This window comes from Odocoileus virginianus, chromosome 29, assembly GCF_023699985.2.
Source record: "Odocoileus virginianus isolate 20LAN1187 ecotype Illinois chromosome 29, Ovbor_1.2, whole genome shotgun sequence".
Taxonomy (NCBI): domain Eukaryota; kingdom Metazoa; phylum Chordata; class Mammalia; order Artiodactyla; family Cervidae; genus Odocoileus; species Odocoileus virginianus.
Window position 1 is genome coordinate 13925453 of NC_069702.1, and position 20688 is coordinate 13946140.

At 51.0% G+C, this 20688-nt stretch overlaps 1 protein-coding gene across 3 annotated transcripts in view; it reads right to left on the minus strand.

The window, feature by feature from the left end:
- The window catches only part of PPP2R2C (protein phosphatase 2 regulatory subunit Bgamma), a 161740-nt gene that overhangs the window by 119778 nt on the left and 21274 nt on the right, over positions 1 to 20688 (minus strand). The window contains exon 1 of one of the 3 annotated variants that reach the window (XM_070458147.1): positions 11580 to 11679. The exons of the other annotated variants lie outside the window; for them this stretch is intronic. Within the exon in view, the coding sequence (XP_070314248.1) occupies positions 11580 to 11664 (85 nt within the window). The 5' untranslated portion in view covers positions 11665 to 11679. Of the gene's footprint in view, positions 1 to 11579; positions 11680 to 20688 lie in introns of those variants that run through there. 3 annotated transcript variants of the gene reach the window in all.

The window sequence follows — 20688 nt, forward strand, 5'->3', positions numbered from 1 at the left end:
ACAAGAAACAATAATTGTAATTGTGTGTGGTGACTGATGGATGGTAATTAGACTTACTATGGTGATCATTTCCTAATGTATACTAATATTGAATTATTGTGTTATCCACCTGAAACTAACATAATACTGTATGTCAATTATATCTCAATTAAAAACAAAACCCTAGAGCTGGGAGGCTCCCACACCAGTGGATGCATTCGGTCCTGCTCCATAAAACATGCCCTCTGCACGCACCACATGGGGTACAGAGTTTGGCTCTCCTGCTCTGTCTGAGCTCTTCTATTGTAGCCTCAAATTTTCTCTTTCCCTGGATCCCTCCTATGCTTATTTTTGACCTTTACTGGACTTCCCCACGTATGAGGCTCCAAATGCTCTGGTTTCATCAAAGATAGCATTTGCCTTCCCTTGCCCCACAGTGACTGCAAAGGCAAATAATTTCCAGGAAATTATCCTGGAAATTGCTTCAGGATAATTTCCAAATGGAAAAGGGGGAAAAGCTCTCTTTCCTCTGTCATTTTGCAACTGGACTTCTCTGAGCCAGGCTTTGAACTTGGGCCATACAGGCATCAAATCCAGAATGTTTGCCTTACCCCACGATGACTTCATAATATAGACAAGGGTCAGTACATGTTTTCTACGAAGGACCAGACAGTAAAGATTTTAGGCTTTGTAGACCTTACTATCTCTGTCACAACTACTCAGCTCAGCTGCTACAGCATGAAAGTGCCAAAGCCAATCCCCAAACCAATCAGTGTGACTGTGTTCCATTCAAACTTCACTTACAGAAATAGGAGGCTGTCCAGTGGACCACAGTTCATCAACCTCTATATAGACAACTCAGCCCATAGCTGAGCTTTAGCCCAAATGTTTAAAAACTTCTTGAGGAACATTTAAAAATGGAAAGATTTGATATACAAACCCAAATATCTTATTTCTTTTTAGAATTGTAAGAGCTTGTCACTGTAGACTCCCACAAGGCTATGCTCACCCCTTATGCCACAGTCCCCATCACTCCCTAGGGCCTGGATATCATCTTGCTACTCCTAGCGTCACACTGCACTGTTTTCCTTACACATTTTGCTGTTGATGTTCAGTTTCTGAGTTGTATCTGACTCTTTGCAACCCCATGAACAGTGGCATACCAGGCTCTTTTGTCCTCCACTATCTCCTGGAGTTTGCTCTAAGTCATGTCCATTGAGTCAATGATGCTTTTTCTAACCATCTCATCCTCTGCCAGCTCCTTCTCCTTTTGCCTTCAATCATTCCCAGCATCAGGGTCTTTTCCGATGAGTCAGCTCTTTGCATCAAGTGGCCAAAGTACTGGAGCTTCAGCTTCTGCATCAATCCTTCCAATGAATATTTAGGACTGATCTCCTTTAGGAGTGACTGGTTTGATCTCCTTGCTGTCCAAGGGACTCTCAAGAGTTTTCTCTAGCACCACAAATCAAAAACATCAATCCCTTAGTGCTCAGCCTTCTTGATGGTTCAACTCCCACAGGCATACAGGACTAGTGGAAAAATCATAGCTTTGACCATACAGACTTTGTTGGCCAAGTGATATCTCTGCTTTTTAATATGCTGTCTAGGTTTGTCATAGCTTTCCTTCCAAGGAGCAAGAGTCTTTTAATTTCATGGCTGCAGTCACCATCCACAGAGATTTTGTACTTTGCTCATTGACACGTCTCGTCTGACTTCTTTGGGTATCCCAGTTTAACAGTCACCAAGGTGAAGGACAAGCATCGTGCCCCATTTCCTCAAAAAAGGCAGTAAAGTGTTAGGGTTAGCTGTCAAGAAATACAACTGGAATTGCTTAGGAATAAATTACATCTCTAGCTTAAGCCATCCGTCTACTCTGCTGGCAACAGGAGACTTGAGACATAAGGCCTGAAAAACCTCTTGTGCCCATCTGGCACAACCCCTTCCTTTTATTGATGCGGATCTGGGGCTCAGAGAGGAGCAGGGCTTGATCAGAGCCAGAAGAAGCTGGGAGCAGAGCTCTCATCAAATGCCTCCTCAACCAGGTCTCCTGTCATTTATAAATCCTCTGGACTCCTTTTTTTCAAAACTGAACTCAATTGCATCAAAGAGGAGCAGCAGAAGGACTTATGTCCCTGCCATCTGTCTTCTGTGTTTACTGAAATGTACTCATAAAGACTCATACATAAGCCCTGTTACTTAACGCACAGAGAAAGGCGGGGCGGCCAATGACGTGTGCCATCCTTTCCCAATCTCCTATGGAAATGACAGGCGGGGTCAGCCAAGTCATCTGGAGCATCTCCTTTATCACCTCAATGCCATCTCCATCTCCACTGTCTGCTCCTTCACACCGTGTCCATTGAATCCTCACAACAACCCCATGCAGATAAACTGCCTTCACTTTTGCGTCAGTGAACCAGGGTCTCCTGCCTCTATAAGTAAGTTTTCCCATCACAACAGAACCATGGACCCTTGGCAGGGAGGTGATAGAAATATTTTGACTCATTTTTCATCTTTCAAACTTCTGAACCAAATAGTTGTGCTGCTGGCTTAGCTGCAGTTTCACTAGGTTTTCTGAAAGGCAGACTGCATTTCATGAGTCTGCGCTGGAATTCTTATAAAACCTCTTTCCTACCCTTTTTCCTCCTAGGCAACTGGATTAACAGTCCTGAGTCACCGCCCTGTCACAGCCTTCCCTCTCCTGCATTTAATCATGCTGCTTGCCTTTGTATGGTCAGTACCGCTACAACCACTGCTTTTGCAAAGCAAATTAGGTCTTACACGATTCGCAAGCAGGAGAACGATGTCAGTTTAATGTGAAAGTCGGATTGGTTCAAACACAATTTGTCTTGGTGTGTTAACGTTTTATGCCAGCCAGTAAAGCAGCTGAACATGAAATACACAAGGGCTCAGCCCAGCAGCTGCAGAGGAACCCAGGACAGGAAATCATGCCCTTTACTGTACTTCTTTCTCATGGTTCAGTCTGAAAGTGTTTGGTGGGCAATTGCGAACTTGGGGCTTGTTTCCATTTATACTTCAGCTCCCTTTTCATCAAAGGACTGTCGTCTTTTTCTTTAATCCCAAGATAAACTTGTATAGTTGCTGGAATATTTATTTATTAGGAATTTAATGTGCTTTTAATTTTTAGAACTGTGCTAGATGTTTATGGGCTTCCCAGGTGTTGCTAGTGGTAAAGAACCTGCCTGCCAATGCAGGAGACATCAGAGATGCTGATTCAACCCCTGGGTCTGGAAGAGCCCCCAAAGGAGGGCATGGCAACCCACTCCAGTATTCTTGCCTGGAGAATCCCACGAACAGAAGAGCCTGGTGGGCTACAGTCCATAAGGTCACAAAGAGTAGAACATGACTGAGGTGACTTAGCATGCACACATGCACAGACGTTTATAGGACTGCTACTATTCTGCTAGTGTTCTGGTTAGAAGCTGCATGAGCTTCCAGTGGTCTGCCCCAGCCTCACTCTGTCCATCAGCCTGGATGTTGGTAAGCATGCAATTTTGCAGATTAAAAGGATTCTCGGGGATGTATATATATCCTGCTTGAGCAGGAACACCCACATTTATCTTCATAGCTACTTCTTGCTTTTGGCCTGATTTTCTGGTTTCCATGTATGAGAGAGGGTCAATTTTTAAAGAAGAATATTAAGTGAATATATGAGTGGTATGCAGGCTTCCCTGGTGGCTCAGGCAGTGAAGAATCTGCCTGTAATGCAAGAGACCCAGGTTCAATCCCTGGGTCGGGAAGATCCCCTGGAGAAGGGAGTGTCTACCCATTCCAGTATTCTTGCCTAGAGAATTCCATGGACCTGGTGGGCTACAGTCCATAGGGTTGCAAAGAGTTGGACACGACTGAGTGACAAGCATGCATGAGTGGTATACAGGTGGTCCCTGACTCACTGTTGTTTAGGGTGCAGAAGTCCGCCATAGTGTGTTGTGGGCACAGAGAAAATGTAGTATGTGATGAGCTCAGTCAGAGGACCTCAGAACACATAGGACAGATCACCCGTGAACAAGGGATGCATTCACTCTGAATCCTTGAATAGTGCCAGAGATGTGGTAAGAACTTGGTACATGGTATTTGCTACTATGATTGCCAAACCAATTTCTAGAAAAAGCAAAAATGAAATAAATAGGATGTTTTCTCTCTAGAAACAGGCAGAAGAGCCCATGGTGCCATTCATGGCGACAGCAAAAGCAGTTCAAACAAATTTGCTTTCCATTAACCCTGCATAAGCGTTGGTTTGTCGGGATCAGCAGACATGACTAATTACTCTAGTCCAAGGTTTAAAAAGATAAAGAATTAGATTTATTATAAATGCAAGGATGCTCTCTCTTGTCGAAATGACTTGTTCTGCAGTTTGCGACGAGCACTGATTTATGGCACTACATTCATACAGGGCTGCTTTTCTAGTTTCTAATGCTCTAAATGAGACATGGATTAAAAGGAAAATTAGAAATCTAACTTTAGCATGGTTCAAAATAGCTCATTTTCATCCCAGAAGAGCAGAGATGGAAAGTACCTTTCCTCTTATTTTTGTCTAAGTTAGGGAGACATGATCTGGGCTGATGGTCACTTCTGGTCATAACTAGTCCTTGGGTCCACTTCCTTCCCCTGGAAAATCTGCAAGTCTCCCCACTGCCCTCTTGCCTCCAGGCTCCCTTATCTTGTCCATTCTTCCCTCCAGGTCCAGAGAGATCTGCCTAAAATGAAAATCTGACTCTTACACTTCAGCTTCAATATCTCTTTAGGATGGCTATACCTTCATGGTCAGGCCCAAGCATCAAGGCTTACTTCTCAGAACCCTCACTGTCCATATCCACACTTGCAGCCCCATCCTCTAGCCCGAGCCTAAACCACACCTTGCTATCTGCCATTCCTTGTGCTATTTCACACTTTTTAGTGGCCGACACCTCCACCCAGCCTGCCCTCTACTTTCAATTCACTGATTGGAAAATTATCTTGAGACTAGCTGAAAGACCACTGTCCCAACCATTATCCATCCTTCCATCACTACCCAGAGGTCTCAAAGCCTGGTGGCCTCTTCTTTCCTAGAAATTTCCAAAATGACAATGTAGTTGTCTCTTTGTCCAATGTCCTTCCCTCCACAGATACTTCACCAGGCCATGGCCATGGGGACCTAGCCATCTCTAAGTCCCCAGTCCTCAGTGAACAACTGGAAAGCAATAGAAGTTGGATGGTAGACAGACGGACTGGTGAGCAAATGCCCCACAGATTCATTTTCTGGGAAGACCTCAGAAAAAGGTATCTACCTTCAAAGCTTCATGCTTAAACAATTAGTCCTACATCCAGGGAAGGTCAAGACAGAATCATAATTCTATAAAACAGGAAAGCAGAAACAGGGAAACACTGAGTCCTGTTAGATTCTGTCCTCTGGGTCAAGGATTTGCAGCATGGGTGTCAGAGGGTTGAAGCTGAAACTCCAATACTTTGGCCACCTGATGCGAACAGCTGACTCATTTGAAACGACCCTGATGCTGGGAAAGATTGAGGGCAGGAGGAGAAGGGGATGATAAAGGATGAGACGGTTGGATGGCATCACCGACTCAATGGAGATGAGTTTGAGTAGACTCCAGGAGTTGGTGATGGACAGGGAGGTCTTGGTCCATGGGGTCCTGAAGAGCTGGACGCTACTGAGAGACTGAACTGAACGGAACTGTCAGGGGATGGATCAGCAACTCCCTAAAGGAGGCCCAAGGTCCTGGGCACCCCGGTACTGACCAGATGATGACCTGGCTTTCAGGGGTGGGAAACAAGCAGGGGCTGGGGAAGACCCAGGTAGCACCCAGGGGGCTGCCCCCCCCGAGTGCTGTCCATGGTGCTGAGCAACATCCAGGTGCTTTCCTGGAGCTGACCATGGTGCTGACTCCCAGCCTCAGGTTCAGCCCATGGCCTCAGCACTTCCTCCCCATCTGGCATTGCCTCAGAGCCTCCTGGCACAGCCATTTCCTGGGTCCTGTCCTTGGTACTCCCCTGAACTTCTTTCTGAATGAGGGCTTTGGTCTCTTCCTGTATTAGCTTGGGTCTAGACGCAGACCTTGAGGCAAGGATTTGAGAGAAAGTGATTAGGAAGTGTTTCCAGGAAAAGCCAGGAAGAGTGTAAGAAGTGTGACATGAATGGAAAGGAGACCAAGAGTGGAGTGAGATCATGAAAAGCCCCAAGGAGGGGGATTTTTGCTCAATCTATTGGCGGGGGGGGGGGGGGTCTGGGGACCCTGTAGGTCACTCATCAGAGTGTCCCAATCAGGAGTGAGGGAGCTGGGGTATTTGTGCCACCACACCTATCAGGCAATGGGTGAGGGCTGCCCCTTAGAGGCCAGAGGTCCCCAGAACCTTCTGGCTCACCAGTGCATAGTCAAAGGGGGCTCCAGCAGCCTGAGGGAGACTGGGGTGCAAGCTCTCGGAAGAGAAAACACTTTGGAGGCCCTTTTCATGAAAATAGCACAGGGGTCTGAGGGAATGTGGGCAGAGGCTGAACACTCTCGGCCACAACCCCACCTCCAGTCTCCTAGCCTTCAAGCCCCTCTCCACACTCATCACTGCAGGGGTCCTTCTCAACCCAACTCTAGTAGTCTCTTGCTCAGCCCGAAGTCCTGCCTGAACTACCCCTGCCCCCCGCCAGCTGCAGAGGAACTCCAGTCTCCTCAGCCTGCCCCTCGAGGTTTCCACATCCTGCACCCCAACTCCCACCCTGCACTTGATAGCCCTGCTTACTGAATGGTCTTCAGTCCCTGCACACACTCTTTCTCACTGCCTGGGCTTTGATCAGGTTGTGACCTCCTGCTGGAGAGCTCTCCCAGGTGTACCTTCCTGGCTCATGGTCCAGGCATCATCTTCCACTCGCAGCTGTGTTACCCGCTCAGCATACCCAGGTTCCTGCCCTTCGCCCATGCCTAGACCTCCATGCCTCAGCCCGAGCCTCTGCTCCCCTCGTTACCATCCCAGAGAGGAGGAAAGGGACCTCAGAGGTGAACTGGATAAGTATACAAGATATGTAATAAAGGGTGGTGTTGTGAAAAGAGAGGGGATGGGGGCCCCACATCCATGAGAGATCATGATTCCTCCTGGCATTATGTATCTGTGTAAGGATCCCGCCCTTGAGTCTCAGGACCTTTAACTTGGGGACACAGGCCCTCCAGGCACTGCCAGAAAGAAATGCCTGATGCTCACAGCTCTCAGCCAATTGTGGTTCCTTCCCGCTCCACCCTGCTTTCACTCTGCACATCTCACAGGCCATGGCAGAAGCCGCCTGACCACCTGGTCAGACTCAGCACACAGTCCATCTGAGCCAAACCCTGACTGTGGGTGGGAGAAGCCAGTTGGCCAAGATGACCACCTCCCTCTCGATCCATCCTGTTCCTCGAGCTGCTGAGCTCAGGCTGTCACATTCTGATTTGACTCAGAAGGCTGTGACATGTGGCATCTTGGCAAGTGGTGAAACTTGCCAGAGGCTTGGGTGGACCCAGAGCAAGAAGACCACCAGACCGTCTAGCATGCCGTCTCCCTTGTTGGTTCCCAGCACCTGGCCTGCCCCTCCCGGCCATCTGCCCCACCCCTCCTTCCCCCAGCAGAAGGCTTGCCCACTCCCCTCCAAGTCTCACACTGCAGATGATTCTCCTGCCCGGGGGTGGGCGGGGAGTGGTGGGAGGGGGAAGCATTAGCTCCTGCCTGCTCTTCCCAGGAAGGGGGGGCGAGTGGGCAGTGACTCAGGCTCAGGACCAGCCCACTTGGACACTCTGGGACCCACACCAGGAAGCCAAAACTGCCCTCGGCCACCTGCTTCAGCCTCTGGGGCCCCCAATCCATGGTCATGATGTTCTGCTGACCATTCAGATTAATTTGGTTCAGGCAGCATTAGGCCCCCCTGGGCACCACACACAGCATGACCCCGATGGGCCAGGGAGACGACGCAATGACCACGGCAATGATGAGAGCCACTCAGATAAACTAAGCACTGCCCTGTCCCAGGCACTCGCTAAGTATCTCATATGAATTAGCTCCTTTAAGCTTCCAATGCCCAAGAATCTGAGTACAGTTTTAGTATCTCCATTTTACAGATGGAAAAATGAAGGCACAGAGAGCTTAAGGGCTCACCCCAGGCCACACACCTGCAAAAGGGTGGGGCTTCGACTGCATGCAGTCTGTCTGACCCGAGTCTAGGCTCCGACTGCTGTCCTGGCACGGAGCAGCCGCTGGCGGCATGGCTGGGTCCAGTGCTCTATCAGTGATGTGTTTTGGGTCCCCAGAATTCACCCGCAGGACGCACCTGTATTATTTCTACCACAGCGAGGAGACGGAGGCTCAGAGAATTTGCATGACTTGCCCAGGGCTACACTGAAGACTTGATCTTGAGTCTGCTGAGCTCGGAAAGGCTACATCTTGAATCGCACTGTGCTCCCTGCCTGGTGACCATCAGGCACCATCTCCACACATTGTGGGAGGCCGTGTTCTCCCCACCACCATCACCCTCCAGCCCAGGGAACCCTGGAGAACAAAGTCCAACAGTGGCTCCAAGTTTTTAAACTGCTAAGAGAGATGAGGGCCCTCCCTCTCTCCTCCTCAGCCCCGCTTGCATGAGGATCCCAGTACATACCTGGCAGCCTCCAGGTCTAATTCTGTACTCCAGCCTGATCAGCCCTAAAAGAACCATGTGCTAAGTCACTTCAGTCATGTCTGACTCTTTGCAACCCCATGGACCATAGCCCACCAGGCTCCTCTGTCCATGGGATTCTCCAGGAAAGAATACTGGAGTAGGTTGCCATGCCTTCCTCCAGGGGATCTTCCCAACCCAAGGATTGAACACATGTCTCTTATGCTTCCTGCATTAGCAGGTGGGTTCTTTACCATGAGCGCCACCTGGGAAGCCCATGTCATCTCTCAAAACTGAGTTTGGTCTCTCCATCTTCTACTAATTTTATTACAAAGGTTTTGACAGGCCAAGATGTCCTGTGGCATACATGGGGTGCCCTCCAGATCAAACCTTCCCTCTGGCTGTCTAATACTGCTTCAGGAAGCAGTCTACCTGGCATGCAAAAACCCCAGGACACCCTGGGGACCTGGGAGTCACCAGGCACCTTGAGAGGAGCCACCTTACCCTTGTGTGAGTTATCCCTGTTTTGAATATTTCCCACAATAAGAGCTGCAGCACTTAGCTGGAACAGTGATCACAAGCCTTAGCAGCTTGGTGGAAAGAACATGAGCAAAAAGGTCAGGAAGCCCTGAGTTCATATCCCACCCGGCCACCTCCTAGCTGTGTGACCTTCACCAGTGACTCAACCACTCTGGGCCTCATGTTCCTGATCTGTATTAACAGCATGGCAGTGCTCATCTTAGAGGAGTATAAAGAGGCTTTGGAAGATTCTGGGTGCTCAGTAAATGTATTCCCTCCCTACTCCACTCCCCCTCCCCAGGAGTCCTCGCAGACCATCTGGTCCAAGGGCTACAAACAGATGGCTCCTGGGTGTATCCTACCCAGCAGCCTAGCTCAGCCCACGCAGGCTTGACAGCAGCATGATGAGGCGGGTATTGAGTCGGCCCAATCCAACAGCAGCTCAAGCCACTGTTCCTGGTCACATATTTCAACTGCCTGTGCCCTATGCCAATGATGGAGTTTGGGACCCAAACACCCGATCAGAAAAGACAGTGATTCTGCATTTCAGAGGCTACTAACAGGGGTGGAGCCTCAGTTGCCTAATTTTTTGACTACAAGGAAGCTGCAACCCATTGGAAGGACTGAAGCTGAAGCTCTAATACTTTGGCTACCTGATTTGGAGAGCTGACTCACTGGAAAAGACCCTGATTTTGGGAAAGACTGAAGGCAAAAGGAGAAGGAGCCAGCAGAGGATGAGATGGTTAGATAGCATCACCGACTCAATGAAGATGAATTTGAGCAAACTCCGGGAGATGGTGAAGGACAGGGAAGCCTGGCGTGCTGCAGTCGACAGGGTTGCAAAGAGTGGGACACGACTGAGCAACTGAACAACAAAAAAGCTGCAGGCTTCCCTGGTGGCTCAGCTGTAAAGAACCCACCTGCCAGTGCAGGAGTTGTGGGTTTGATCCCTGGGTGGGGAAGATCCCCTGGAGAAGGCAATGGCAACCCACTCCCATGGACAGAGGAGCTTGACATGCTACTCTGGGGTCACAAAGAGTCGGGCACAACTTAAGAGACTGAGCATGCATGCACACACAAGGAAGTGGCATATAAAAGGAGAACCACAGTGTGAAAAGACAAAATGCTTCCATGTTTCCGAGCAATGACAAGATGGGTTTGCACTCAGCAGTTTCCACTGTGACATAGACAACAGTCCTGCATAGGTCAGAACACACTCACCAAGTGGATAAGTAGGCTGCAAGGGTCACTTCTGGGTGGCAACCTCACACCCATTGCCCAGAAGAATCAAAAACCTCTCCCCAAGCCTTTTCAGGGTGACTCCTAGTAATCTCTCTGCAACACCTAAGAATATTCCAGAAATATTCTTGTGTCTGTTCCCCAGGTAAGACAGGACACGCCGGGATCATGTGCATGTCTGCATCAGCAGTCTGCACTTAATTAATCCGACTGGAACCAATTTAGGGGAATTTAATTAACTAAGTTCTCAAAAGGACAGACTGTCAGAGGAAGTTCAGCCTGTTCACTTGTTAACCAGATATTCAAAGAACAAGCAAAGCGACTGCTCTCATCTCCCACAAAAGCTCTCATCTCCCACAAAAGCAGAGCTTCGTAAATAGGCTGGGGGTGGGGGATTGTAAAGTTTTAGAAAAAGAGAGTTCTAAACATCGCTAATCCAAATGGCACAAGAGGTCTTTCTAAGCACATATTGAGACTCATATTCCTGCCCTGTGTGTGCACGCTAAGTCACTTCAGTCATGTCTGACTCTGCGACCCTATGGACTGTAGCCCACCAGACTCCTCTGTCCACAGGATTGTACAGGCAAGAATACTGGAGGGGGTTGCCATGCCCTCCTCCAGGGGGTCTTCCCAACCCAGGGATCGAACCCACATCTCCGATGTCTCCTGCATTGGCAGGCAGGTTCTTTACTACTAGCACCACCTGGGAAGCCCCATGTTCCCTGCACTGTGGCCTTAACCCATCTGCACTACAGGCCTGGCAACGAGGCCTTTGGGAAGCAACTGGACCCCTGCAAAGAGCACTGGAGTTGGAGTTAGGCCTAGGCTTGCATCCCATCTCTGCCTCTTCCCAGGTGTGAGCGAAGATCACATTGCCTCCCTGAGGCTCAGTTTCCTCATCTGTAAAAGGGAAATTAACATCCCCCATCTCACAAGACTGGTGTAAGAATCCATGCAAGCTACAGGCAGAAAACCTGAGTCACACTGTGTCCATGCAGGGACTTGTGAGAGGTGGTGAGTCTCATCACTCGGAGGGCTCTTCTGCAGGTATCTGAGACCCCAAGTCAGTTCCCAGGGGTCTACCTGCCTCTAGGAGCTTGTCCATCATGAGCCCCATGGCCATAGAAATAGCTATGACACCCGTTACAGCATCCCCTACCTACAGCCAACCTTCTCACCGCCCCTCACCAACCATCTATGAGGCAAGCAGGGCAGGCACCTGTGTTCCCATTGATCAGATGAGAAGAGTGAGGTTCAGAGAGGTCACACAGCCCACACTGGCACTCCTTCACTGAGCAATGCATTCTCTGGAGACAAAACAAATCTGCTGGATAAAGGAGTGAGTGATGAGTGCATGAGGGCTGCAGGAGAAAACTGAGGCGTGTATGGACTTCTCCAGGCAACGGCTGGTTAATGGGTTTGAAGCACACAGGCCCTGCCAAGAGAACGCGGGGTAGCTGCTGGCTGCAGCTCAGGACCTGCTGCAGGCGAGGGTGGGTCCTGAAGTCCCCGGCAGCCAGCCAGGGTCTCACCCAGGCAGCCTTGGGGGCCTGGGTGGGCAGCGCCAGACGGGCTTACACCCAGGGGCGGAGGAGAGCAGGGAGCTGGAGACCCCCAGCCTGAGACCCGCGAGGTGCAGAAAAGGTCCCGGCAGAGGCCTCCACACCCTCCGGTGAGGGGACACGCCACCGAGGCAACTCCCACTACATTAGCACTCAGAGGAGCCGCCCACTCTCCGTTTCCATGGGAATCCCCTTGAAATAACCCCATCACGGCTGCTGTTCTCCTCTGCGGAGGAGCGCTCAGGATAAATGTGATGGAGGGGGGCAGGCACTCACCAGGCACCCAGGAGGCCATGGAAATGTCAGGGTCCAGCCCCGCACCACCCACACACTCTCAGCAGTAGAGACGATCAGGTCCTCGGGGCAGACTTAGCCTTCACTCCTGCACCTACGGGAGACCACTCCCACGGCAACTGAAGGACAAGAAGGGACCTGGCCAGCGCATCTAAAACAACACCCATCTGCCTCCCTTTGAGAAGGCTCATTTCGGCCCCGGGGAAGCCCAGGTTTGCAGAGACACGGCCTGGGGTCAAATCCAGCAGCAGGATGGGGATAAGCCGGTGAATTGAGAGCCCCCTTTTTTCAAGTGCCTCGGGTCAGAGTGGAGGAACACACAAAGCACCACATGCCCCAGAGCTCTGATTTCACTGGTCCGCCTCTCCACTGTGGTATCGGTGTGTTTGCCTGTGTGTGTTTACAATCCTAAAATGTGGAAAAAGCTCTCTGCTTCACACAGCAAGTATCCACTGAGCCCTGTTGGAGGCAGGAGAACGGCCGGCCCCCCTGCTCGCCCTCCTGGGATGTGGTGGCCAGGTCACCCACAGTCACATGAGAAGAGCATGCTTGGCTCCCTGGGCTCTCTGAAGACCCCCGGCTCCTGAGAAGTCATTCCTGCAAATGCTTACCTGAGCGCTTTGTTCCAGGCACCTCGGAAGCCCCTTCCTGTTTCCCATGTAGTTCTCACAGTCACCCTCTGCTGTGAAGTCTGCTACCCCTGCCTTGATGATGGGATCATTGAGGCCCAGAGGTCACATGGAAAGGGGTGGTTGGCCAGGAGCCAGGCCCATGTCTCCCCTTTTTAAAAAATTAATTATTTTATTTTTTAATTGGAGGGCAATTGTTTGACAATGTTGTGTTGGTTTCTGTCCTACAACAACTCGAATCGGTCATAACTACATATCTTTATCAATATATATATCAATATCTATATCTATCTATCTATCTATATAACTCCCCTCCCTCTTGAGCCTCTCTCCCACCCAACCCCCATCCCACCCCTCTAAGTTGTCACAGAGCACCCGGCTGGGCTTGCAGACAGTGTTCTTAACGGCCACACTGGGTTGGTCTGGGGGATCCAGGCCACCGAGCTCCAAGCTGTAGCCAAAGGCCCAGGCTCAAGTCCTGGTGGACCCTCAGGGTGAGGCCCTCAGAGCCTGATGCTCCTTGTCCCTGTCACCCCTTCCCTCCCACTGGTCCCAGAGCCACTCCTCCCTCCAAGCTGGAGCCCTGGTTGCCAAGTGACCCTCTCCAGACCATCTACTCCTGGAGCAGAACTCCTGGAGAACCTACCACTTCCAAGCTTCTTTCATCTGTGCCTGGCTGGCCCCTCGCCCCAGACAAACAAAGGGCCACAAAGCAATGGCCGTGACCCCAAAGGGCTGTGCTTTCCCCCAAAGAGGTGCCTGCATGAAGGTCTGGGTTAACCTGGGGTGGGTTGGGGACAGTGCTGATCCTGGCAGGCAGTGAAATGTCCTCAGTGACGACCCTTCCAGGAGATAGCCCCCACGGGCACACACACCACCCCCCCACACTCAGCCTTCGTGACCAACCCGCCAACCTCCGTCCCTAAGAGATGTCCCTGCAGGACCCGGCCAGCTCTCGTGAGCGAGGGCACCTGAGGGCGGGGGCAGGGGCACAACGTTCCTCTAGTGTCTTCACACGTGGGCTGCAGGGGGCACAGAGGAGGGCCTGAGACTGCTGCAGAAAGAAAGGCTGTGTGCCGGTGAGGAGTGGGGAAGCAGGCACCGCTAAACTTGGCTGCATTAGTCAGAATAAAAATGCACACACCCTTTGACCCTCCAGTTTCTAGTTGTGAGGACTATTCCTCAGATATACTGTGTGTATACATGTGTGTGCGCTAAGTTGCTTCAGTCGTGTGCAACTCTGTGTGACCCTGTGGACTGTAGCCCGCCAGGCTCTTCTGTCCATGGGATTCTCCAGGCAAGAATCCTGGAGTGGGTTGCCATGCCCTCCTCCAGGGGATCTTCCTGACCCAGGGATCGAACCCACTGTCTCTTATGTCTCCTGCATTCGCAGATGGGTTCTTTATCACTAGCGCCACCTAGGAAGCCCTCAGATACACGGCATAGGTGTTAATTTGCTGATGCTGAAGCTGAAACTCCAATACTTTGGCCACCTGATGCGAAGAACTGACTCATTGGAAAAGACCCTGATGCTGGGAAAGATTGAAGGCAGGAGGAGAAGGGGATGACAGAGGACGAGATGGTTGGATGGCATTACTGACTCAATGGACATGAGTTTGAGTAAACTCCAGGAGTTGGCAATGGACAGGGGGAGGCCTGGCATGCTGCGGTTCACGGGGTTGCAAACAAACAGTCAGACATGACTTGGCAACTTACAGCAAATGAAGTGTATATATGTTAATGCGACTTTCTCCATCATCCCACTGTCTCCCTTTTTTAATAAAAAATGATTTTGATTTTTTAATGACTGTAAAAGCAATGGCCAATGAAATTCCACTAAATATGTATTTGAGAGACATGAAAATATAGACAGGAGGCATCCTGCACAGACAGGAGGCATCACGACCCTGCAGCTTCCCCACCCCCATCCTTTGACACCCCGTACCCCTCAGCTGGTCCCACCCAGCGTCCATGGGGACGGGCTCCAGTGTTAGGACATTTACCCCTCCATACTCGGCACAGTGAGGTGCACAGAACAGGCAGGAGAGCAATCTTTTCAACAGGAAGGTGAATCTCTAAGTCCTGAATGCCAAGTCACCCAGGCAATACTCGTGGGCTCCCTCCAGCCCCTGCCTGAGAGTTCTGAAAATGGACAGTGTCCCCCACAGACCCTGGTCTAAAAGGCCAGGGTCGTCTCTTCCCTTCCTGTGCTAAGTTGCTACAATTATGTCTATCTCTTTGCGACCCCATGAACTGTAGCCCGCCAGGCTCCTCTGTCCATGGGATTCTTCAGGCAAGAACACTGGAGTGGGTTCCCATGCCCGACTCCAGGAGATTTTCCTGACCCAGAGATCAAACCCATGTCTCTTACGTCTCCTGTATTGTCAGGCTTCTTTACCACTAGTGCCACCTGGGAAGCCCCTTTAACCAGATGCCTGATGCGACTCATTGGAAAAGACCCTGATGCTGGGGAAGATTGAGAGCAGGAGAAGGGGATGACAGAGGATGAGATGGTTGAATGGCATCACCGACTCAACAGACAATTGAGTTTGAGCAAGCTCCGGGAGATGGTGAAGGACAGGGAAGCATGGCATGCTGCAGTCCATGGGGTAACAAAAAGTTGGACACGACTAAATGACTGAACAACAATAACAACGAATGCTGGTGAACTATGGTTTCCAGAGAAATGGCCAGTCCTGGATGTGTCTCTGAGGCTCCTGGGGCCAGTGAGGACTGAAAAGAGGCCGACCCCAATCTGCCCACAGAGGCTGCCAGGGGAGCTTCCAAGTCAAGGTTCTGTGGGATTCCCTCCTAATTTTCTTCATCTCACCGCCTGTCCTAGATGGCTCTGGGGATAGGGGGTGGGGAGTGGCGGGGTGGAGCTTCCTGTAGAGCAAAATGAGCTCTGGGAGGTGCAGGGTGTGGTGGAAATGGCATTTGCTTTAGAATCTGGCAAAGCTGAGGCTGAATCCTAATTCCACCACCCACTTGGCTGTGCAGCCCTGGGTAAGAAGCCTGACCTCTCTGAGCCTCAGTTTTCTTATCTACTGGATGGAGGTGGGTGGTACCAGCACCAACTGCAGAGGGCTGTTGAGATAAGCATCAGGGTTCTGCTTGCCAGTCAGTTCAGTCGCTCAGTTGTGTCTGATTCTTTGCAACCCCATGGATTTCAGCAATCCAGACCTCCCTGTTCATCACCAACTCCTGGAGCTTGCTCAAACTCATGTCCATCGAGTCGGAGATGCCATCCAACTATCTCATCCTCTTCTCCTCCTGCCTTTAATCTTTCCCAGCATCAGGGTCTTTTCCAATGAGTCAGTTCTTTGCATCAGGTGGCCAAAGTATTGGAGCTTCAGCAACAGTCCTTCCAGTGAATATTTAGGACTGGTTTCCTTTAGGATGGACTGGTTGGATCTCCTCGCAGTCCAAGGGACTCTCAAGAGTCTTCTCCAACACCACAGTTCAAAAGTATCAATTCTTTGGCGCTCAGCTCTCTTTTTAGTCCAACTCTCACATCCATACATGACTGCTGGAAAAACCATAGCTTTGATTAGACGGACCTTTGTTGGCAAAGTAATGTCTCTGCTTTTTAATATGCTGTCTAGGTTGGTCCTAACTTCTCTTCCAAGGAGCAAGCATCTTTTAATTTCCTGGCTGCAGTCACCATCTGCAGTGATTTTGGGGCCCAAGAAAATAAACTGTCACTGTTTCCATTGTTTCCCCATCTATTTGCCATGAAGTGATGGGACCAGATGCCATGATTTTCATTTTTTAAATGTTGAGTTTTAAGTCAGCTTTTTCACTTTCCTCTTTCACCCTCATCAAGAGGCTCTTTAGTTCCTCTTCGTTTTCTGCCATAAGGGTGGTGTCATCTCCACATCTGAGGTTACTGATATGTCTCCTGGCATAGTGGATTCCAGCTTGTGCTTCCTCCAGCCCAGCATTTCTCATGATGTACTCTGCATATAAGTTAAATAAGCAGGGTGACAATATACAGCCTTGACGTACTCCTTTCCCAATTTGGAACCAGTCCGTTGTTCCATGTCGGGTTCTAACTGTTGCTTCCTGACCTGTGTACAGATTTCTCAAGAAGCAGGTAAGGTGGTCTGGTATTCCATCTCTTGAAGAATTTTCCACAGTTTGTTGTAATCTGCACAGTCAAAGGCTCTGGCATGGTCAATAAAGCAGAAGTAGATGTTTTCCTGGAGTTCTCTTGCTTTTTTCTATGATCCAACGGATGTTGCACTGGCGGTATCCAGCACCTATTCCACAATCACTGTCTTCCCCTTGCCTGTGTCGACACCCCCATTTTAAACCTGAACAAAGGACAGGCAAAAGGCTACCCAGTTCTTCATCTGGGTCAGAGAAAGATCGAGCAATGGCTCAGCTGCACTCTCAATGCTCGCCAAGGTCTGGAAGAAACGGCAGATGATTCGCACAGTGGGTCAGCTCGGGGAACTCCGGCCCTTCAGCAGCCCAGGCAACGAAGACAGAAGGCAGTGACAGAGCCGGCCAATGAAGGCATGCGCCATCCTGGGCATGCTACCGGTTCCCGGATGTAAGGAGGTTTGTGCAGACCTGAGTGAGGGCATTTTGGCATCTGCAGATCTGGGGTTCAAATCCCAGCCTACTCACTTAGGTGCCGTAAAGCCCCCGCCTCCATTTCCTTGTCTGTCAATTAAAGATAAGAATTCTACATCCCAGGGGGCCTTGAACCAGGCCTGTCACTGTCTCCCCCTTCACTTGACTGACCCCTACTCACCCCGGAACCCTCTTCTCCTCTCAGCCTGATCTTCTTCCCCCCTTAGATCCTAGAACTCGCTCAGAGTCCTGTCTCTCCTAGACCCTCAATACCAGTCTCAATCCTGGTACAAAACAGGTGCTGATAAATACGTGCTGAGTGAAATCACTTCTTCCAGGAGGCCTTCCCTGACTTCCCACCACCTCAGCCAGACTTGGGGCACCACAGCCTCTAGGCTCCTCCCTCCCACCATCCCATCACCGTCCCCTTGTCCATCTGGTCTGTTCTTGGAACTTCTCAGGGCATGAACCTTATCAGTCATGCCCACGGTCATATTCCCCACTCCCGGCAAAGTGCCCAACACACAGTATGTTCTCAGTAAACTGTGGGCTCTCTGGGTGAATCCATGCACCAAGATTCCTGCACATCTTTCGTAAATTCAAACCTGTCAGCTTCTCTCTCTTCCTATAGGACTAGGCTTCTCAGCATGATTAAAATTTCCTTTTCTGGATTTATTCTCTCCTAAACATCCAACGCTTTCCCACTAAATCCAGCTTCTTATTGTGAAGAATTCCATCTAAAAAACATTAATGGCGAATATGCCTTCCATTTCCTAGATTTCTTGTGCTCTTCGCAATGGACAGTATGGGATCTCTGAGCAGTGAGGGGAGGGCCAGGGAGGAGGGGAGGGCCGGAGAAGGGGGGCAGGCCAGCTAAGGGGTGGGCTGGAGGGTCTTTTGTTCCTTCCCCATGCACAGCCCTGGAGAAGCGGTCTCGGGCTATAAATCCAGCCGAGCCTGTTTTATGGAGAAGGTGCTCCACTGCTGATAGGTTTTTATAGCTGCCTATTTACAAAGCTGAAGCATAATTGAATCTTGCCCACCTCTCCAGAGTGCCAGCTGTCCCGTGCAGCCAGGTTTGGGGAGGCCAGGCCGACAGAGGAGAAAGGAAACTCTGCTGTGCCCCTCCGACTGTACTAAGTACCCTTCACCCTCCACCTCCCCCTCTGGCCCCAGTTCTCCAATGGGCTTGGTTGGATTGCTTTGGGGACCCAGTGAAAGGGGCACCCCTGTTCCTGTCCAAGTCTGAAACCCCCCATGTGGGAGAAGGGGCTTCCACAGTGACTCAGAGGTAAAGAATCTGCCTGCAATGCAGGAGATGTGGGTTCGATCCCTGAAACGGGAAGATCCCCTGGAGACGGAAATGGTAACCCACTCCAGTATTCTTGCCTGGAGACTCCCATGGACAGAGGAGCCTGGTGGGCTACAGTCCATGGAACCGCAAAGAGTCAGAGGCGCCTGGGACACATTAATGCTATGCATGAGGGGGAGAGGAGAGTCAGGTATGTTAAAGTCAGGTTCAGCAGAATCCTAGCTTCCCTTCCAGAGAAGGGCCCAGGGGAGGATGGGGCACGCCTGGTAACACCAGTGGGACTCACTCTCCCAGAACCCAGAAATGGCCCCACCCACTCTGTCCCCATTAGGTGCAGGCAGCAGCATCCCAACCCAGGCCTGGACTTTGTCACAACATGTTGCAAACCCCCAAATCAGAGTACACTTCCCTCTGCACCACTCAACAGTAGCCAGCGAGGAGTAAAGTGGGTCAGGAAGACCCTTCCTCTAGAATGAGGGCTGGGGAGCAAGGGCCACCAGTAGCCTGGATGGGACACAGGAGGGACCAGCATGCTGAAAACACAGACTTGTCCCTTTCTCAGCGACAAAGATGGATCCAGCCACCTCCTGCTGGCCTGCAGGCCGCCTGTCCCTCCAGAATGCTTGCACGTCCCCCGACTGAATTCCCGATGTGCGAACAAGGGCGTTTAACCCTCAGGGTGCAGCTGGCTTCTCCTCACTTCCCAGTTCCTGGGGCGCACCCTGTTTTACCCTCGTCCCATCTACATCTCCTAGATTATTTTCCTGGGTTATCAGGGGACACTGCTTCCGAGTATGTGGGCCTTATTCCCAAGTGCCACCTTCTTGGGCACATGCCCCTGCTTCAGGGAACACACTGGCCTGTGTGCCCTCAAGGCAGGGTCTTCATCCCACAAATAAGGAAACTGAGGCCCGGCGAGGCCATGCATCTTGCCCAAGGTCACAGAGCCAGCCACCCGCAGAGCCCAGGCCTGCACAGTGGTCTCCAGGTCCAGCATCATCACTTGTCACCATGCCACACAGACCCTTACCAGGATACAGGTCCAATCTCGTACTTTGCAGCCACTGCCCCAATTTCTCACCTGCCTGGCCCCCCGTCCCCATATGGACATGCACATGTAGCCAGGCAAGCGTCCCAGTTTGGACTAAGGAAAATTGGGTCACTCATAGGGGAGGGGCCAGAACAAGGCACGCTTGAGATTCACAGAGCTGACCACCAGGGCTCCCAGTTCCCACAAACCCTCCCAAGACTGGGGCTGGGGAGTTGCCTGGAAGCAAACTGATCAATGGAGTCCTCGGCTCAAGGCCATGTGGGTCCTTGGGGGCCTTGCTGAGCTGCTAGATGTCCCAGCCCAACACTCTCCTGAAATACAATTCACCCTCTGGGCCAGCACAGATCGGATTTTCTCAGAACATCACGGGATTGCAGAAGACCGTGGGGCTGAGTTGGCCAGGCTGCCACCCTGGCAGATTTGCGCCCACTACCTCTATGGGCTGCCCCCGATGCCTGGCTCCAGCTCCTGACAGCTGCACCGAAGGACATCCTCAGTTGGTCAAAAGGTAGGACTGGGATCATGGTGGGTCAGAGCCGAGAGTCAAGGCCTTTGGAGACCCCTTGGGGGATCCTTTCCGGGGATGCAGATAAGCATGGATGGGTTGGGTGTGGCTCTTTCCATCTGGGGTTCCACTGCTCAGCAGAAAGATGAATATCTGATAAGACCTTTCTGTGTATCAGGTGCTCGTAATGTGTTATCTCAGTCCACCCTTCAAGAGACCCCAAGAGTCCTCTGGCCCTGATTTTAGAGCGAAGATATAGAAGTATGAGGGGGACCAAGGCAGGTCAATTGCACCCAGGCCGTGGGTGCAGAGAAAGGCTGACCCCAGCGTGACCTGAGTCCCCCGGTGCCCAATTACTCTGCAAATAAAAACACTCCAGGGACAAAGCATGCAG